This window comes from Sapajus apella, unplaced genomic scaffold (assembly GCF_009761245.1).
Source record: "Sapajus apella isolate SASKATOON/1434 unplaced genomic scaffold, GSC_monkey_1.0 scaffold36, whole genome shotgun sequence".
NCBI lineage: Eukaryota > Metazoa > Chordata > Mammalia > Primates > Cebidae > Sapajus > Sapajus apella.
In genome coordinates, this window is record NW_022436976.1 from 740,191 (window position 1) to 757,996 (window position 17,806).

At 35.6% G+C, this 17,806-nt stretch overlaps 1 protein-coding gene across 6 annotated transcripts in view; it reads left to right on the forward strand.

Moving 5' to 3' along the window:
* COL24A1 (collagen type XXIV alpha 1 chain) overlaps positions 1-17,806 on the forward strand; it is a 379,894-nt gene that overhangs the window by 127,906 nt on the left and 234,182 nt on the right. For all 6 annotated transcript variants that reach the window (XR_004274544.1, XR_004274543.1, XM_032296380.1 and 3 more), the window contains exons 18-19: positions 37-90; positions 4,874-4,927. Coding sequence is in view for 4 of the 6 variants with exons in the window: in XM_032296380.1 (XP_032152271.1) it covers positions 37-90; positions 4,874-4,927 (108 nt within the window). In the remaining 2 variants the exon portion in view is untranslated. The remainder of the gene's footprint in view (positions 1-36; positions 91-4,873; positions 4,928-17,806) is intronic.

The following is a 17,806-nucleotide window of genomic DNA, read 5'->3' on the forward strand; positions in this document are numbered from 1 at the left end:
TAACTCCCTCTTCTCTCTATTATTCTCTTGTTTTAGGGTGCTGTTGGTTTGCCAGGACCACCAGGGATGAGAGGAAAGCCAGGACCTTCAGTAGGTTTGAACTTTTGCTCTGTTCTTTCCGATTGACAGAGGGCATGCCGTGGCGTGAGTCTTGACACTGTTGATCTAAGTAGGGTATAAGCCTACTGACTTTGCATTTGTCTTCTCAGTTTTACAACACAGAAAATCTCAGGTTTTCAGTTGACATTCCATAGACTTTTGTACTTCCCTCTACTCCCAACAACAGGCCAAAGCCAAGTTTCTACGAGTTCTAAAGATCTTGGTCTTACTATTCTGCCGAATAATCTATTATAGACAATATTTAAATTAAACAATAGGGTTTTAATCCAGAAAATATAAAGCATCTTAAATAATACTTAACTTTTTGAAAGATCAGTTTTTTTAAGGAAACAGTCTGAAGAAAAGGCAGCGTGTTTGCACTCTCTTGTGGACCCAAATATTCTAAATGCTTTTTTTTCCCTAACCTTTTGACATCAATTAGATGAAAGAAAAAGATACCTCATAGTGCTGTTAACATAAAACTCAAAAAATTATAAATCTAAAATTAATTATTAAAGCTATTAAAGAAAATGATTTAAATATTTAAATAAAATGATTTTAATAGCTTTAATTATTAATTTTAGATTTATAATTTTTTGAGTTTTATGTTAACAGCAATATAAGGTATCTTTTAAATATATATCTGAATATTAAAAATCATAACTATAGTTGCTAACATTTACTATCTACACAATACCAGGCAGTATTCTAAGGACTATACATCTAAATTAATCCTCACAACAATCCTATGAAGTTGGTACTATTATTATTCCTATTTTATATATTAAGAAAATTGAGACACAGTGTTAGAAAATGCCTAAGGTCACCTGAATGGCCATCTACTTAGTAGGTGACCATTCAGAAAAACCCAGGCAATCAGGTATGTCAGATCCCATGCTTTTAGCTACTGTGCCATACTGTTTTAGGGTTTAATATTTTAAGATGGTTTTAGGATTTTAATGTTGATTACAACTCCATGAAGGTAAAGGTGATTATAGACAGAAAAACAAAATAGATATAGGATTCAACTCTATGAAAAAGGTGAAGATGATTATACATAGAAAAAATAGATATAGGATTATAATTTATTAATGTCACCTTAAAATATACATTTAAAAATAAGAGTGTTGTTTTCCTGAGCAGTTTATTATGTTCCCTCTAACTCTACCCTTCCAGCTCAGGATTGTTAATGTTTTTTATCTCAGGAAGCAATATTAAATTATAGGACTTTTCCCTATTCTTTGTGACTTCTAACAGTGACAGCATTCTATATACATCTTTTAGGAATTATTTAACCCAAAGAACAATTTTTGGCATCTATTTGACGAAATGTTAGTGGTGACCTTTGCTTATACTAGTTTTCATGTCCTCGGTTTATTGCCATAAGGGCTTAACTAGTAAGCCATGCACTCTCCCTCGTACCTTTGAGTCTTAGAAACTCCAGAATGCATAAATTGGATCAGGAGAATAGATCAAGAAGCTAAAAAACAACTTCTATTTTTCAAGGTTGGTTCTAAACCATATAAAGACATTTTGATATTTTCAGTGATTGGCAAAATAAGACCCTAACTTTTTACGTCTTCATTTTTTATAATGTTACAGTTTTCTAGCCCTTGATAATAATAATATGAGATGATACAATACATGCTCTAAGGACACTATTAACTAGTAAATTATATAAGTATTCTTTTGTGCTTTACAACTAATTTTTTTGAGAAAACTAGAGTCAATCATTTTACTTAAACAAGGCAAACCATTTTAATGTTCCTTACTCTTTGATTAAATTTATGTTTATAACACGTTTATGGGAGTAGAAAAATCACTAGTTTGAGAGACAAAACCTGGATTTCTGGTCCCAGCTCTGGCACTTAACCTGCCAGCTATGACCTTGAGCATTTAACCACCATGGTAACAGTTTCTCATGTTTAAAGTGAAAGTTAGGCCATATCATGTTTAAGGTTCCTTATAGTCCTGTGATTATGATGCTTTTCTCTTTTAAAAATAGTACCTATTACTATTCCTCTAGTGTAAGCTAAAGAAAAAGGCAGAGAGCCTATTTTAACACATTATCTTAAAACCCTTAATATTTTTTTCCTGAAAGAAGTCACAATAAATGCTAATTATGTTCTTTTAGGGCAGGGAGCAAGAGATAGTGAGAGTGAGGCTTTTACTTACTCATTTTGCACCCTTCGGTACTATTCTAATAAAGAAAATTAATGTCAGCAGGGATTACTTAAGTAGGGAGATAATTATTTTTTATTTGTTTTATCAAACTTTTGAAAACTTTGGGCTGAAGATAAGGTAGGCATTTATGAAGTAAAATTAGTGAGATGGACTTGTCTTTAGTCTCTTGTTGTATTTATTACTTGTTTGTATCTTTGTTTAATTAAAGAAATGTTTTTAGAGATAGGGCCTCCCTCTGTTGCTGAGGATAGAGTGTAATGGTGCCATCAAAGCTCATTGAAGTCTCCAATTCTTGGGCTCAAGTGGTCCTTTCACCTGAGCCTCTCAAGTAGCAAGGACTATAGGTGCCCACCACCATGCCAAGCTAATTTTAAATATATGTATTTTTTAAGAAACTGGGTTTTGTTTTGTAGCCCAGACTAGTCTCAAACTCCTGGCCTAAGCTATCCTTTCACCTCAGCCTCCCAGAGTGTGGGGTTAGAGCATGAGCCACTGCACCTGGCTCTATATGTTATTAATAGAAAAACTGTAGATATTTGACCAGGAAACCTTTCCTTGTTATGGAAGGAGACATCTGTTTGATGAAAAGTTACTTGTGCAGAATCAGTTATTATATTAAAAAACAAACTTCCACCCTCAATTATATAAGTTAATACCTATCTAAAATATTTGTTTACTGTCATGGAAAGAATGCCAACATCACAAGGATGTCTTCCCTGTTTAATAGATCCTACTTTTGATTTTCTGTTACCTAAGAGGTTGGTGTTCTAACTGATTTTGTTTCCAAGTGGATCTAAGTTGTAACATGAAATAATATTTTCAAGATATAAGAAGGAATATCCTGATTTGGAAAGTTGTTACAAGTCTGGAATAGGGAAGCTTTTGCTCTACAAGTCTTTAAAAAAAAAAAAAAATAGAGAAAACTACCATTCTGAGGTTGTTATTAAATACTCTTTCCTTGAGCTAGAGAAAACAAACACAGTTGTTTTGTTCTATCCACTTTTTAGCTAGAGGCTTTTATCATTTGTAGAGGTTTACTTAATATTAGTCAATTATCTAAAAGTTACTTAAAATGTCAGCTTTTATAAAGGAAAATTGACATTCACAGGAAATTTGCAATTGAAATTTTACAAAACAAAGAATAATTCTAAAGAACAAATAAAATCATTACATGATTTCTGTTTTTAAATATCTGATTGTCAATCAGCTTTTCTGAAAACAAAGCCCTAGGGTATTTTATCCTCACTGCTTAGAAATTTAGCTTTGTGGTTGGATTTTGCCACTAGAGGGCTCCAATGAGAGCCCCCGCCCCATTTCTATCTCTTTCTTTAGATGTTTGTCACTGTAAGAACTTCAGTATGCTGAAGTTCAGTATACTGATTCTGACGGATCACAGATTTTGTTTTTGTTTATTTGGAAAGGGAAACTTAAATGAGCCTTTCAATAATATTTCACTGCCTTTCTCTAGATTTGATTGCAGTAGTTGTATTGTGTCCTGTTTTATGTCCAGGTACCTCAGCACTGAGAATGGATAAAGTGCATATAGGAAACTGCTTTAAGTTTTGGAAAATGGGCAATCCCATGTTGTAACTTGCAAGTTTAGGTGATCTGAGGCCTATTTAAATTAAATTTGAAGTTCATATAGAAAATTAATGTTACAGAAATAATGAATTCAATAGTTTTTCTTATGAAAATGAGTATCATCAGACAACTAACTTCCCTGTTGCATACTTTCATCTCTTGAGAGCGTTGCCATCCTTCTCTAGTTTCAGGCTTTATACCTACTTCTCTCCCCTGTCACTTTCTCCTTTAACCCTGATTTCACATCTTTATCATGAATGTCAGAAACTAACTTCAGAGATATGGAAACTGAATCCTCAAAACTTCAATTAAAGGATGCAGACTATCTAGGAACTCTATGTATGAGCCAGGAAAGCAGCAAGGTTTGAAGAAGAGGATTAATGGTTGTAAAATTCATTGACATTTAATGAGTACTTTATATGTTAGGTACTGTGTTTAGCACTTTGCATAGATTACCTAATTTAACTCTCCAATGACTCTTTGAGAATGTTAGTACTTTTGTTATTTCTATTTTATTGATGAGAAAGCTTGAGGCTTAGAGAAATTAATCAACAAGGATTTCCATCCAGGTGAGTCTTAATGACTAATTCAGGCTACCTACAATATATAGTATCAAAGGGGAAAGGAATTTTCTGAGACAGCCCTAGGACTATAGTTGTTTATAAAAGCGTTTCTTATCTAGAATTCCCTATCTTGTTGAGTCCAGCTTTATTGTCTTATCTCTGTGAAAAACACATTAAACACAGAAATTTTTTTCTTGATTTGAGCACTTGGCTCATTAATGTGTTTATATCACTAACACTTAAGAGTGAATGTATGTTAAACCCATAAACATCTTATTTAAAAAGTTTTACAGTAATGATGGTTACAAATTGTTTCTAAAACATCATTACAACCTTGTTTCACATAATAATATGATGACTGCTGTTTACTTACCATATGCCTGTTTCTTTTTTAATTGTGTTTATTAAGTTAATGTTTGTACTTTGATCCTCCTCCCACATTTTAGGGCCAAACAGGTGACCCAGGACTCCAAGGACCATCTGGGCCTCCAGGACCAGAGGTAAAATATTGGTGGAAAGATAATAAATTTGAAACAAAATGGTGGAACTTAAACTTGTTTGGTAAAACATTGAGGAAGATCATCTTTAAAGTTTATATCTGTGTAAATAGTTTGGACTAAATGTTTTCTGTTATATCACAAGGTATGCAACAGGGATCCTAAGGAAACAGAAAATGCATTAGCCATATTTTCACACTGATGAGGATCACAGCTGATTTATTTGTTCTGCATAGCTATTAATAACAAGTACTTGAGGCTTGCAACCAAATTTCAGGACAGAAACTCCACTGAATTATTAATGTAAAATGTTTCCCATTATTACTATCTCCATATATCATTTAAATCTCATAGAGTATTCTAAAATAAATACAATTAAGCCTATAGTACATATATCAAATTTGTTTGTATATTCTTTAAAATTTTTAATGGTTGCTATAGAGTGGCTTTCCTGCCTAAAATTCTACGTAGAACATAAGCTTCTGAGGTGAACCATTTGGATTTTTAAAAATCATACTATAAATAAGAACTGTGAGTCAACGATATACTACATGGAGATGAAACTTTTGAAACTCACTCTAGTTTCAAAAATATATGCCTATATTGATATGCATGTACCTGTGTGTGTCCACACACACACAGGCACACACGTATCAGTGTACATACATATTTAATTCAGAGTCATAGATTCAGCAGAAAGAAGAGAAATTAAATTTGGCATCAGAATAAATAAGTTATAGCAATAATGTCATAGTGTCAGAGTAGTAGGCAGAGTTTCTCAGACTACTACGGTACTGATGCTTTCTCCCTCTCTTTGTAAACCATAAGATCTACTTCTTACTTCGCAGCTGTCCTTTGGGGTTGGCTGATTTCTTTAGAAAATGCCTATTCTTCCATACTGTATGATTTAAAAACACATTTGGTATTGATAGTTTAAAAACCTAAAAAGCAGGCTGGGCATGGTGCAATCCCAGCACGTTGGGAGGCTGACGTGAGAGGATTGCCTTGAGTCTGGGAGTTCTAGACCAGCCCTAGCAACTTAGTAAGACCCTGTTGCTACAAAAAAAATTTTTTTTAATTAGCCAGGCATGGTGGCTCACACCTGTAGTCCCAGCTACTCGGGAGGCTGAAGTGGGAGGATCACTTGAGCCTGGGGTGGCACCACTGCACTTCAGCCTGGGTGAGAAAGCAAGACCCCGTCTCAAAAAAAAAAAGAAAAAAAAGAGCCTTCGAATCTACATTGTACCTAGTTTTATCAATAGAGAGGTAACTGGAAGTAAAATACAGTAGTATATCAAAGTCAGCATTCTGATAAGAAGGAAATTGAGTAATTAAAACTTCAGATGAGTATAAGCTTCTCCATATAAGCATAGAATTTTTAATCATTTTTAATGAAAGCTTTCCTGGAATGAATAGTATTTACTGGCTTGTCATACTGAGGATACAGAATCTATTTTAATTTTCATTATTTTAAAGGTTATTATTATGACTGAATTGCCCTATTATTACCACAGTTACAGATGGTACGTACCCTAGAACGGGCTTTGTTGCCTCCTTGCTACCAGTATGGTTTTGCGTCGTTTTTCGTCTTTCTCATAAAGCTTGGTTAAAGGATGCGTGAGCCATGTTTTGACTTACTACTTGGTCTTCCAAAGATGCTTCTTCATTTCTTTCTTCCCTTTAAAATTTTATAATATCCATCAACACTGAAAACATTGTCTCATTACCTTTGATTTCAGCATCACTAATATAAGGTCCTGAGCCCCAGTCTTTTCACAGTACCCATTCTTCCTCTTCACATGTGTTAACTTTTTTCATGGGACTAAAAATGTAACCTGTACTCTCAAGAACTGATGCTAGATTCTTTTGGGAAATGGGGCCTAATCCAATGAGCATAACTTTTTCTTGATCATAAAAGTATAATACATAAGCAACTATATATGAGACAACACTTTTATCCAAATTCTTCTCAACATTAGGCTTTTATTAAACTTGCAGGTCCAAGAATTTTTATAGTATATTTAGCAGTAAATCAAGCCTGAAAGGTTTCTGCTTGCGTAGTGGATGAATTTTCTCAGGTAAAGGGTCTTACGCATTATGCTAAATTTAGACTTTATCCAGTATGCATTAACCAAAGATATTTAAGGAAGAGAATGGAATTATCAGCCTTGTGCTTTAGGCAAGGCAGCAGGGTGAAGGATAAAAGAGAAGGAGGTGGGGAGGGGTGCCAAGGATATGAACTAAAGGTATTTAGAAGGATAGTGCAGCAGAGTGGGGAATTGATGATGAGGTCCCGTGACAGAGAGGAAAGCTTAAAGAGAGAATTAGGAAATGTAATTCACCACATGTAAAACATTCAGTTTAGCCCATTCCAATTGTGAAGGAGAGGAATAAAAGGCAATTTTAACATTTCTTGCTTGAAAAGTTGGGTAGAATGTGAATCATCATTCCAAAAATAGAAAATAAAAGAGGAAGAGGAGGAGGAGAAGGAGGAGGTTCAGGGTGGCAGAAATGTTTCGGCTTTGAATCTTTTAGGTTTGAAAGGCCTTTAGGAGATACAGAAAATTATGATAAGTGTCTTAGAACCGTAGGCCTAAAGCTGAGCAAAGTAGATTAAACATACATATATTTGTATAATCATCAGCATAGAGGTATTATATGAAGCAATGTAATAGATGAATTAAAGTTTAAAAATACTTCACCTGGAAACTCACCCCTAGAAGACTACATTCCTTGTCTACAGTGCAGCTAAGTTTTAAGTTGATAATAAAAATACAGTAAAGCAAATTTTGGAAACTGAAAAAATACATTCGTAAGTAACTTATGGTCTGGAGAGAAGAAACATCATAATGGAAATTAGAAAATATTTAGAAGTGAATGAGAACAAATCACTATAAAAACTTGAGTGTTGCACCCGAAACAACATTTAGAGAAAAATGTAGATATAAATGTATTTCTCTTGAAAGCAGGGAAGGTACAAAATAAATGAGGTGTTTTTTTTTTTTTTTCTAACAGCATAATTGTATGGATTTGTTTAAAAAGAAGTTTAAAGAGGCCAAATAGGATAGTCTGTTTTCTTAGTTTTGAGACTAAATCTCAAGAGTAAGGGGACTGTGCAGAAGAAAGGAGGTAGAGTAGTTCTGTGAAAAGGAAGTGAGAAAGTGACTGCAGAATAATAAAATAATTTCTGAGTTGTTGGTTACAGTAGTTTTTGGGTAAGGCTTCTTTTTGAGACGTATTCTCACTCTGTCACCCATGATGGAGTGCCGTGGTACCATCTCGACTCACTGCAACCTCTGCCTCCCAGGTTCAAGCGATTCTCCTGCCTCAGCCTCCCAAGTAGCTGGGATTACAGGTGCCTGCCACCACACCCAATTAATTTTTGTATTTTTAGTAGAGATGGGATTTTGCCATGTTGGCTAAGCTGGTCTCAAACTTCTGACTTCAGGTGATCTGCCCGCCTTGACCTCCCAAAATGCTGGGATTACAGGTGTGAGCCACCATGCCCAGCCCAATTTTTGGTTAGTTTGAAATATAAGAGGCTTGTACCTGAAATACAGCCACAAAGCTCTGTACATTTTGTTGTAAGGAGATTTCAGATTTGAACACAAACTTCCTACTGACCAAAGGGATGACACATGATCAGTGATATGATTCTTCTCTCTCTTGGATTACAACATATTAATTATTCAAAAGGAGGGTAGCAATTCATTGTATTAAGTCATTTCCATTTTTCAGTGTAGATGGATGTTAAATTGTGAAAGCATAATACAGTAAAAGTAATTTTATTAGGGGCCAAAATGCTAACTTTTGTTAGTAACTAGGTGATAAAAGGTTTAAGTTAGTATCTCAAAATTACAGAATTTTGGGGTTAACATCTCCTGAATGAGAATTGAGGATTTAGTCTCAGTACCTTGAGCAAATTACTTCAACTCCCTGGGCCTTTTCTCATCTGTAAAACAGAAATAACGATAGTACCAACCTCATAAAATTATTTTCTTACACACATTAATATGTATAAAACACTTCAGCATGTAGTTAACATGAAACACTCAATATGTGTTAGCTGCCACCATCACCACCACCATAATTGAAGGCGGGACAAATTGTCTAGACCCAAGGCAGAAAACCCTGGCCACTTCAAGATCAGAAAGAACACCAGTGTAACTGGAGTGAGCAGAATGAATGAAGAGGAAAGTGGTATACAATGAAGTTGGAAAAGTAGACACGGGTATATCATGTATGCCCTCATAGAGGGTATTGAGAAGTTTGGATTTGTTTCTAAGTGCAGCAGGAAGCCATGAGAAGCTTTAAATAGGGCAGTGGCGTGATCTGACATGATTTATGCTTTTCAGAGGTTACTCTGGCTGCTGTGTGAACATAAGACTGTGGGTAGAAACAATGCTGAAAGTAGGGAGGTGATTGAAGGAGATTATTTTACTTATCAAAGCACACCTTGGTGGTATCTTACACTGGGGTTGTAACATTAAAGAACTTATTTGAATGAACAGTAATTTTAGTTTTTTATAATAAAACCATGCCAGCTATAGAATAGTGATTTTTCAACCTTAACTGGGCATCACTATCACCTGCAGAATTTTTTTTTAAGGCTGGGCATGCTGGCTTATGCTTGTAATCCCAGCACTTTGGGAGGCTACAGTGAGAATATTGTTTGAACCCAGGGGTTCAAGACCAGCCCGGGGCAACATAGTGCGGCTTCATCTCTATTAAAAAGAAAAAAAATACAGATGCCCAGGGCCAATCCCAGAAATGCTGAATCAGAATCACTGGGGGTTGCTCCATAGGTGATTAACAGAAATAATAAAGAACCACATCTTATTTTTCTGTTCTTTATGGCAGCAGAAACTTTATCTAACAGAATACAAGTGTTTCAAACCTGTAAGGTACAAGATCACAGAAGTCAAAACATTCTCCTTGTTTTCTGCATGGAAATTATCATCTGATTCTGTTTTGGCAACCTGAGAAAATTATTACTACCATTTACTGCAGCATAGCAGGACACATTCTATGAATGTTTTTTCAAAACAAAGTGGTAAAAGAAAGACACTAATACGCTTTGCTGTGAATTTTTTTCATTAACATTTAATTTGCATAGGAGCTGGAGCAGAGAAGGAGAGCTGGATTGCCTTTACAGTACAAGGTGAATGTGATTCAAAAACAGAAGTTTTATAGTACTCAGAGCATAGGTAGGAGCCTGAGATAAGAGTAGGAGAAGGGCAGGTAACTTAGAAGATAGTCTCACAGACAGAAAAAATAATCCAAGTTAGCACAGTGAACTGATTATATATGTTGACAACATTGTATAGTCATAAAATATCTTGCAATTGTATTTATTAATCATTATTATTTCCACTGAGTAATTAGGTTAAATTCTACACGACTAAAATCAAGGGCTAAGCCTTCCTCAGTAGCTGCCACTGTTACCACTTTGAAATAGTGTAATTGGTGGTAAAGCTGAGTTTGTTCATGGATAACTACAAGGTGTAGAAAAATAATTCATACTTCTTCCTTTAAAACCATGTAAGGAAACTCATATTAAAAGTGTATTTATATTAAAAATAATTTTAACTGTATATTTTCTTCTAGAAAAGTTGGAGAAATCATTCTGCAAGGCAAACCTATATAGGACAAAGTTAGATAAGTGTACTACCCTCCCTACTTTTCCTCATCCTCTTATTATTTTTCAGTGTTCTCACCTACCCGCTGAGTTATCCAATCTCAGTAGTTTCTGGTTAATCTTTCTCGTGTGTTGTGTATATGTGTATGTTTTGGTTGTTTAAGGGACAGACGTATGTGCATTTCCTTACACTTTTTATTACATAAAAGATTACATACTATAGATACTTTTTTGCACTCTGCTTATTTCACTTAAAAATATATCCTGGAGGCCGGGCGCGGTGGCTCAAGCCTGTAATCCCAGCACTGTGGGAGGCCGAGGCGGGTGGATCACGAGGTCAAGAGATCGAGACCATCCTGGTCAACATGGTGAAACCCCATCTCTACTAAAAATACAAAAAAAAAAAAAAAAATTAGCTGGGCATGGTGGCGTGTGTCTGTAATCCCAGTGACTCAGGAGGCTGGGGCAGGAGAATTGCCTGAACCCGGGAGGCGGAGGTTGCGGTGAGCCGAGATCGCGCCATTGCACTCCAGCCTGGGTAACAAGAGCGAAACTCCGTCTCAAAAAAAAAAAATATATATATATATATATCCTGGAAATCATAGCATATCAATTCATGGAGCTCTTCTTTATGTAATTTTGTAGCTACATAGTACTTCATTGTGTGGATGTATCATAGTTTATTCAGTCATTCTCCTACATATGGAAATTTAGTTTATTTCCAGCATTTTGAAATTATAAACACTGCTGCAATGAATAAACTTGTGCTTATGTATTTCTGTACAGTTGGAGGTGCATCTTCATGGTGAATTGCTAGAATTGGATTGCTAGGTCAAAAGAAGACTTTGTTAGATATTGCCAAATTCCTCTTCAAAAGAATTGCATTCCTATCAACATTTCTCTAATTATGACACTTCTCTCACCATGAGTGAGACTGAACATCTCTTTATGTTTGATGACTGTTTTATAATCTTTAGTGTAAAATGTCTGTGTTTTTTGCCCATTTTTCTACTAGGCATTTGATCATTTTACTCTAAATGTTTAAGAGTTGTTTGTATGTTAGGGAAATCAGCCTTTTAACTTTGATAATGATTGCAAGTATTTTTTCCCAAGATGGAGTTTCACTCTTGTTGCCTAGGCTGGAGTGCAATGGTGCAATCTCAGCTCACCGCAAACTTCATCTCCTAGGTTCAAGCGATTCTCCTCCCTCAGACTCCTGCATAGCTGGGATTATAGGCATGTACCACCATGCCTGGCTAATTTTGTATTTTTAGTAGAGACAGGGTTTCTCCATGTTGGTCAGGCTGATCTCAAACTCCCAACCTCAGGTGATCAACCCGCCTCGGCCTCCCAAAGTGCTGGGATTACAGGTGTGAGCCACCACGCCTGGCCAATCTTTTGACTTTGTTTGTAGTGTTTTCTGACATGAAACAGCTTTACAATTTTACATAACCAAATTGTCAATCTTTTAGGGCATTTGAATTTTGAGTCATCATCAAATAATCTTTTCCTATATCAAGATTTTAAAGAAATCACCTATGTTTTCTTCTGATTTCTTCTAGTTTCCTTTTTTATATTTAGGTCTCTGATACATTAAAAGTTTTTTTTTGTGTGTGTGAATGTTGTGATTTCTGTATTTCATTTCACATTTTTCTAAATGGCTACTTAGTTTTCCCAGAATCATTCATTAAACAATCTATCTTTGCTTCAGTATCATAGTTTATTTTAAACTATGCTACCTATATCATGCATAGTCACACACTGCATGTATCGTTTCAATGATGGGTCTCATATATAACCCTAGTCCCTGATTAGGGACTAGGTTCTGATTATAACAGAACTGAAAAATTTTTATCACCTGGTGATGTCATATAAAGCCTTTGAAACATCATTACTCACATGTTTTGTGGCGATGCTGTTATAAACAAACCTACTTTGTTTCCAGTCATATAAAAGTGTATAGTAATGCCTTGGGCCTTCCCATTCACTCACTACTCACTTACTAATTCACCCAGATCACCTGATCCTGCTGGCTCCATCCATGGTAAATGCCCTATACAGGTATACCATTTTTTGTCTTTTATACTACATTTTTGCTGCACCATTTTTATCTTTATATAGATTTAGACATACAAATACCATGTGTTACAATTGCCTACACTATTCAGTACAGTAACATAGTATGCAGGTTTGTAGCAGAAGCAGTAGGCTATACCATGTAGCCTAGGTATGTAGTAGACTATATTATCTAGGTTTGTGGAAGTATGAGGTTCACACAGTGACAAAACTGCCTGGTAAAATATTTCTCAGAACAAATACTCATCATTAGGTGATATATGACTGTACTAAATTTCTACTTCTTGTATCTGTATCTGTACTTTATTTTCTATTCCACCTGAACGGTTGTCTGCACATGCACAAGTACCACCTTGTTTTAATGACAGAAGCTTTATGGTGTGTTGAGATGTCTGGAAAGGTTCTGAGTCCTCTGAGCTTTTCTTTTTCAGTGTTTTCTTGGCTACACTTGCATTCTTGTTTTTCCATATAAACCTTAACATCACACTTACAAATTAAGGAAACACTGACATCTTTATGATGCTGACTCAGTGTTTTCAAGAACAATGGTTGTCTTTCGTTTGTTCAAATATATTTTTGTGTTTTTCAGGAATGTTTTAAATTTTTCTTTAGGTTTTACACATCTTGTGTTAAATTTGTTCTTAAGTATTTTATATATATATTTGTTATTGTAAATGGGGTTTTCTCTGCCATTATATTCTCTAATAGATTTTTGTTTATGTGTCCGAAGACTATTGATTTTTCAATGTTAATTTTGTATCCTGTCACCTTAATGGTTTCTTTTTTTAATTAGTTTATCATTGATCTTCCAGCATTTTCTCAACATGCTATCATGTAATTTTCTTTTTTTTTTTTGAGACGGAGTTTCACTCTTGTTACCCAGGCTGGAGTGCAATGGCACGATCTCGGCTCACCGCAACCTCCGCCTCCTGGGTTCTAGCAATTCTCCTGCCTCAGCCTCCCGAGTAGCTGGGACTACAGGCACTCGCCACCATGCGCAGCTAATTTTTGTATTTTTAGTAGAGATGGGGCTTCACCATGTTGACCAGGATGGTCTCGATCTCTTGACCTCGTGATCCACTCGCCTTGGCCTCCCAAAGTGCTGGGATTATAGACCTGAGCCACAGCGCCCGGCCATAATTTTCAAATAGAGATCATTTTAGTTCTTCTTTCCTACTTTTTAAACCTCTAATTTTTTAATTCTCATGGCTAATTGCACTGTAATACTTCTAGTACAACGTTAAAGAAGTAGTGAGCATCTGTGCCCTGTTCCTGATGTTAGTGGAAACATTATAGTGATTCCTCATGAAGTAAATGCTGACGTGAAGATTAAAATATTTATATTTTATTATATTAAAGAAATAGGCCGGGCATTGCTTGAGCCCAGGAATTCAAGACTGGCCTGGGCAGCATGGCAAAACACCATCTCTACAAAAAAGTTACAAAATTAGCCTGCCATGGTGATGTGGACTTACAGTCCCAGCTCCTCAGAAGGCTGAGGTGGGAGGAACACTTGAGCCCAGGAGGCAGAGGTTTTGGTGAGCTGAGGTTGCACCACTGCTCTCCAGCCTGGGTGACAGAGCAAGACCCTGTCAAAAGAAAGAAACAGAGAGAGAGAGAAAGAGAGAAAGGAGGGAGGGAGGAAGGGAGGGAGAGGAAAGAAAAAAAGAGAGAGAGAGAGAAAGAAAGAAAAAATATCTATTAATTTATATTTTCTTGAATGTTTTAAATCAGGAATGAATATTTTGTCAAATATGTATACTTGGTTAAAGGCTTTATATGTCCAACATGTATCGTTAGGGAAATTCAAGCCAAGAAGAACAGAGAGACCAAGAGACACAAGAGAATTTCTTTATTGGAGCTCTGGCTGACAGTGGTCTTACTGCCCGTGATGGCTGCCAGCCCTGCACAAAGGAAGATACCTTGGTTATATTGTTTTTGGCGTGGAAAGATAGGGCAGGAAAAAAAAAAAAGACTTAAAGACAGTTAGTCATTGACTCAGGACAAGTTTTACAACCTTGAGAATACATACCCTCTCTATGTGGTTATTTTGCTCTCATGACTTGCAGCTAGGGAAGAAGACAGGTTTTTACAGAAATATGCTTTTGAGCTGCAGATACAAAGATATTCTTTGGTTCCTTATCTAAGAAGAAGGAGGCTATCCTGGGTCTGCCTTAGCTAACTGCAGGCAATTTTAAGCTGAGAGGGGTGATTTACTTGCTCCTCTGTTCTTTATAATTATTTTTGTGGCCTAGTCTTAAAGCTTATTATCTATTCTAAATTAATTTTCTATTTTTGATTTCATTTTTCCTCCTTAGTATGGAGATAATTATGTATTTTTTCTTTTTGGATCTATGTATATGGTATATTAGTGGATTTTTTTTTATTGACCCAACTTGCATTCTTGAAATATATTTTACTTGATTGTGGTGGTCCCATTATCTTCTACAAGAGTAGTACATTTGTTACAATTGATGAACCTACATGGACACATCATAACTATCACCCAGTGTCCATAGTTTACATTAGTGTTAGTGTTCTCTCTTGATGTTGTACTTTCTATGGGTTTGGAAAAATGTATAACGATCTACCATTATATTATTATACAGAGTATTTTCACTGCCCTAAAAATCCTTTGTGCTCTGCCTATTCATCCTTCCTCTCGCCTGCCCCCAGCAACCTATGGGCACTGATCTTTTTACTGTCTTAATAATTTTGCCTTTTCCAGTATATCAGGTAGTTCGATTTGTACAGTATGTAGTTTTTTTGATTTGCTTCTTTTACTTATTAAAATGCAATTAAGATTCCTCCATGTTTTTTCATGGCTTCCTACCTCATTTCTTTTTAGCACTGAATACTATTCCATTGTCTGGGTATGTCACAGTTTATCTATTCACCTACTAAAGGACATCTTAGTTGCTTCCAGATTCCGGCAGGTATGAAGTTGCTGTAAATAGTCATGTGCAGAGTTTTGTGTGGATATAAATTTTCAGCTCCTTTGGGTAGAATTAAATAGCGTGGCTGCTGGATCACACAGTTAAAGTATGTTTAGTTTTGTAATAAACTCCCTGTCTTCCAAAGTGGCTGTGCCATTTTGCATTCCAACCAGCAATGAATAAGAGTTCCTGTTGCTCCACCAGCATTTGGTGTCAGGGTTCTGGATTTTAGCCATTCTAGTGAGTGTGCAGTGGCACCACGTTGGGTTTTGTTGCTGGTGGTGGTGGATTGGTTTGTTTGTGTTTTGAGACAGAGTTTCACTATGTCACACATGCTGGAGTTCAGCAGAGTGACCGTGGCTCCTCAGGTTGGAGTTCAGCAGAGTGACCATGGCTCACTGTAGCTTCAACCTCCTGGGTCTAATTGTTCCTCCCACCTCAGCCACCTGGGTAGGTGGGACCACAGCCATGCACCACTGCCCCCGGCTATTATTATTATTTGTAGAGACAGGATCTCACTGTGCTGCCCATGCTGGTCTCAAACTCCTGGGCTCAAGCAGCCATCATACCTTCCCCTCCCAGAGTACTGGGATTAAAGGCATGAGAAACTGCAACCAGCCCACATTGTTGTTTTAATTTTGCAGTTCCCTAATAACACCTAATGTGGAATATCTGTTCATATGCTTATTTGCCATCTGTACAGTCTATCTTCCTTGGTGAGGTGCTTGTTACAGTCTTTGGCCTATTTTTTAACTTCTTGTTGTTGTTGAGTTTTAAGAGTTCTTTGTATATTTGTGGTAACAGTTCTTTATCAGATGTGCCTTTTGTAAATATTTTCTTCTAGTCTGTGGTTGTTGTCTTCTCATTCTCTTGAGATTGTTTTTTGGAGGACAGAAGTTTTAAATTTTGATGACGTTCAGTATGGATTGTGCCTTTGGTGTTATATCTGAAAAGTAATTGCCATCCCAAGATCATCAGATTTTTTCCTGTGTTATAGTATTGCATTTTACATTAGGCCTATGATCTATTTTGAGTTCATTTTTGTGACAGGTATAAGGTCTATGTCTAAATTCATTTCTATTTTACATGTAGATGTCCAGTTATTTCAGCACCATTTGTTGAAAAGACTATCTTTGCTCCTTTGTCAAAGATCAGTTGACTGTATTTATGTGGGTCTACTTCTGGGTTCTCTATTCTGTTCTGCTCATCTACTTATCTATTCTTTCTTCATTACCGTATTGTCTTGAATATTGTAGCTTTATAGTAAGTCTTGAGGTCCAGTAGTGTCAGTCCTCCAACTCTGTCCTTCTCTTTCAAGTTGGGTTGGCTATTTTGGGTCTTTTGCCTCTCTGTGTAAAGTTTAGAATCAGTTTGTCAGTATCCACAAATAACTTACGGGATTTCGTTTGGTATTGCATTGAATCTAGAGATAACATTGGGAAGAATTTATTTAATTCGTTTTTATTTCTTTCATCAAAATTTTATAGTTTTCCTCATATAAATTTTGTACTTATTTTCTTAGGTTCATACCTAAGTATTTCACTTTTTGGCACTGTGTTGTGTTTTTAATTCCAAATTTCACTTGTTTATTGTTGGTATATAAGAAGCCAATTAACTTTTGTATATTAACCTTGTATCCTACAACCTTGCTATAATTGCATATTCGTTCCAGGTGAGTTTTATTCATTTTTATTCCTGATTTTTTACAAAGCTAATCATGTCATCTGTGACAAAGGCAGCTTTATGTTTTTCTTCTCAATCTGTAGCATTTTTATTTCCTTTTCTTGCCATATTGCATTATCTAAGACTTCCAGTATAATGTTGACAAGGAGTAATAAGAGGGGATATTCTTGCTTTGTTCCTTTTCTAATTTCTTTTCATTCTTTTATTCATAAAATTATTAAGGTCTGTTATTTTTTCTCTGATCACTACTTTAAATGTATTCAATAGACTTCCATATGTAGTGTGTTTAATTAAAATCACTTTTTGATATTTTGTCATTTCACTTTTTATATCCCTTCTCACCTAAGAATTATTTAAACAGGCAATTTTAAATTTTCCAATGGGAGAGCTTTTTAGTTTTGATTTTGTTAATAATTTCTAGTTTCGTTGCATGGTGACCAGAGACTTGTTTTTTAATTATTATTTTATAGAACTTACTGATCTTTTTCTTTTTTACCTAATGTGTGGTAACTTTTTGTGAATGTTAAGTCTTTCTTACAAAACAGTATA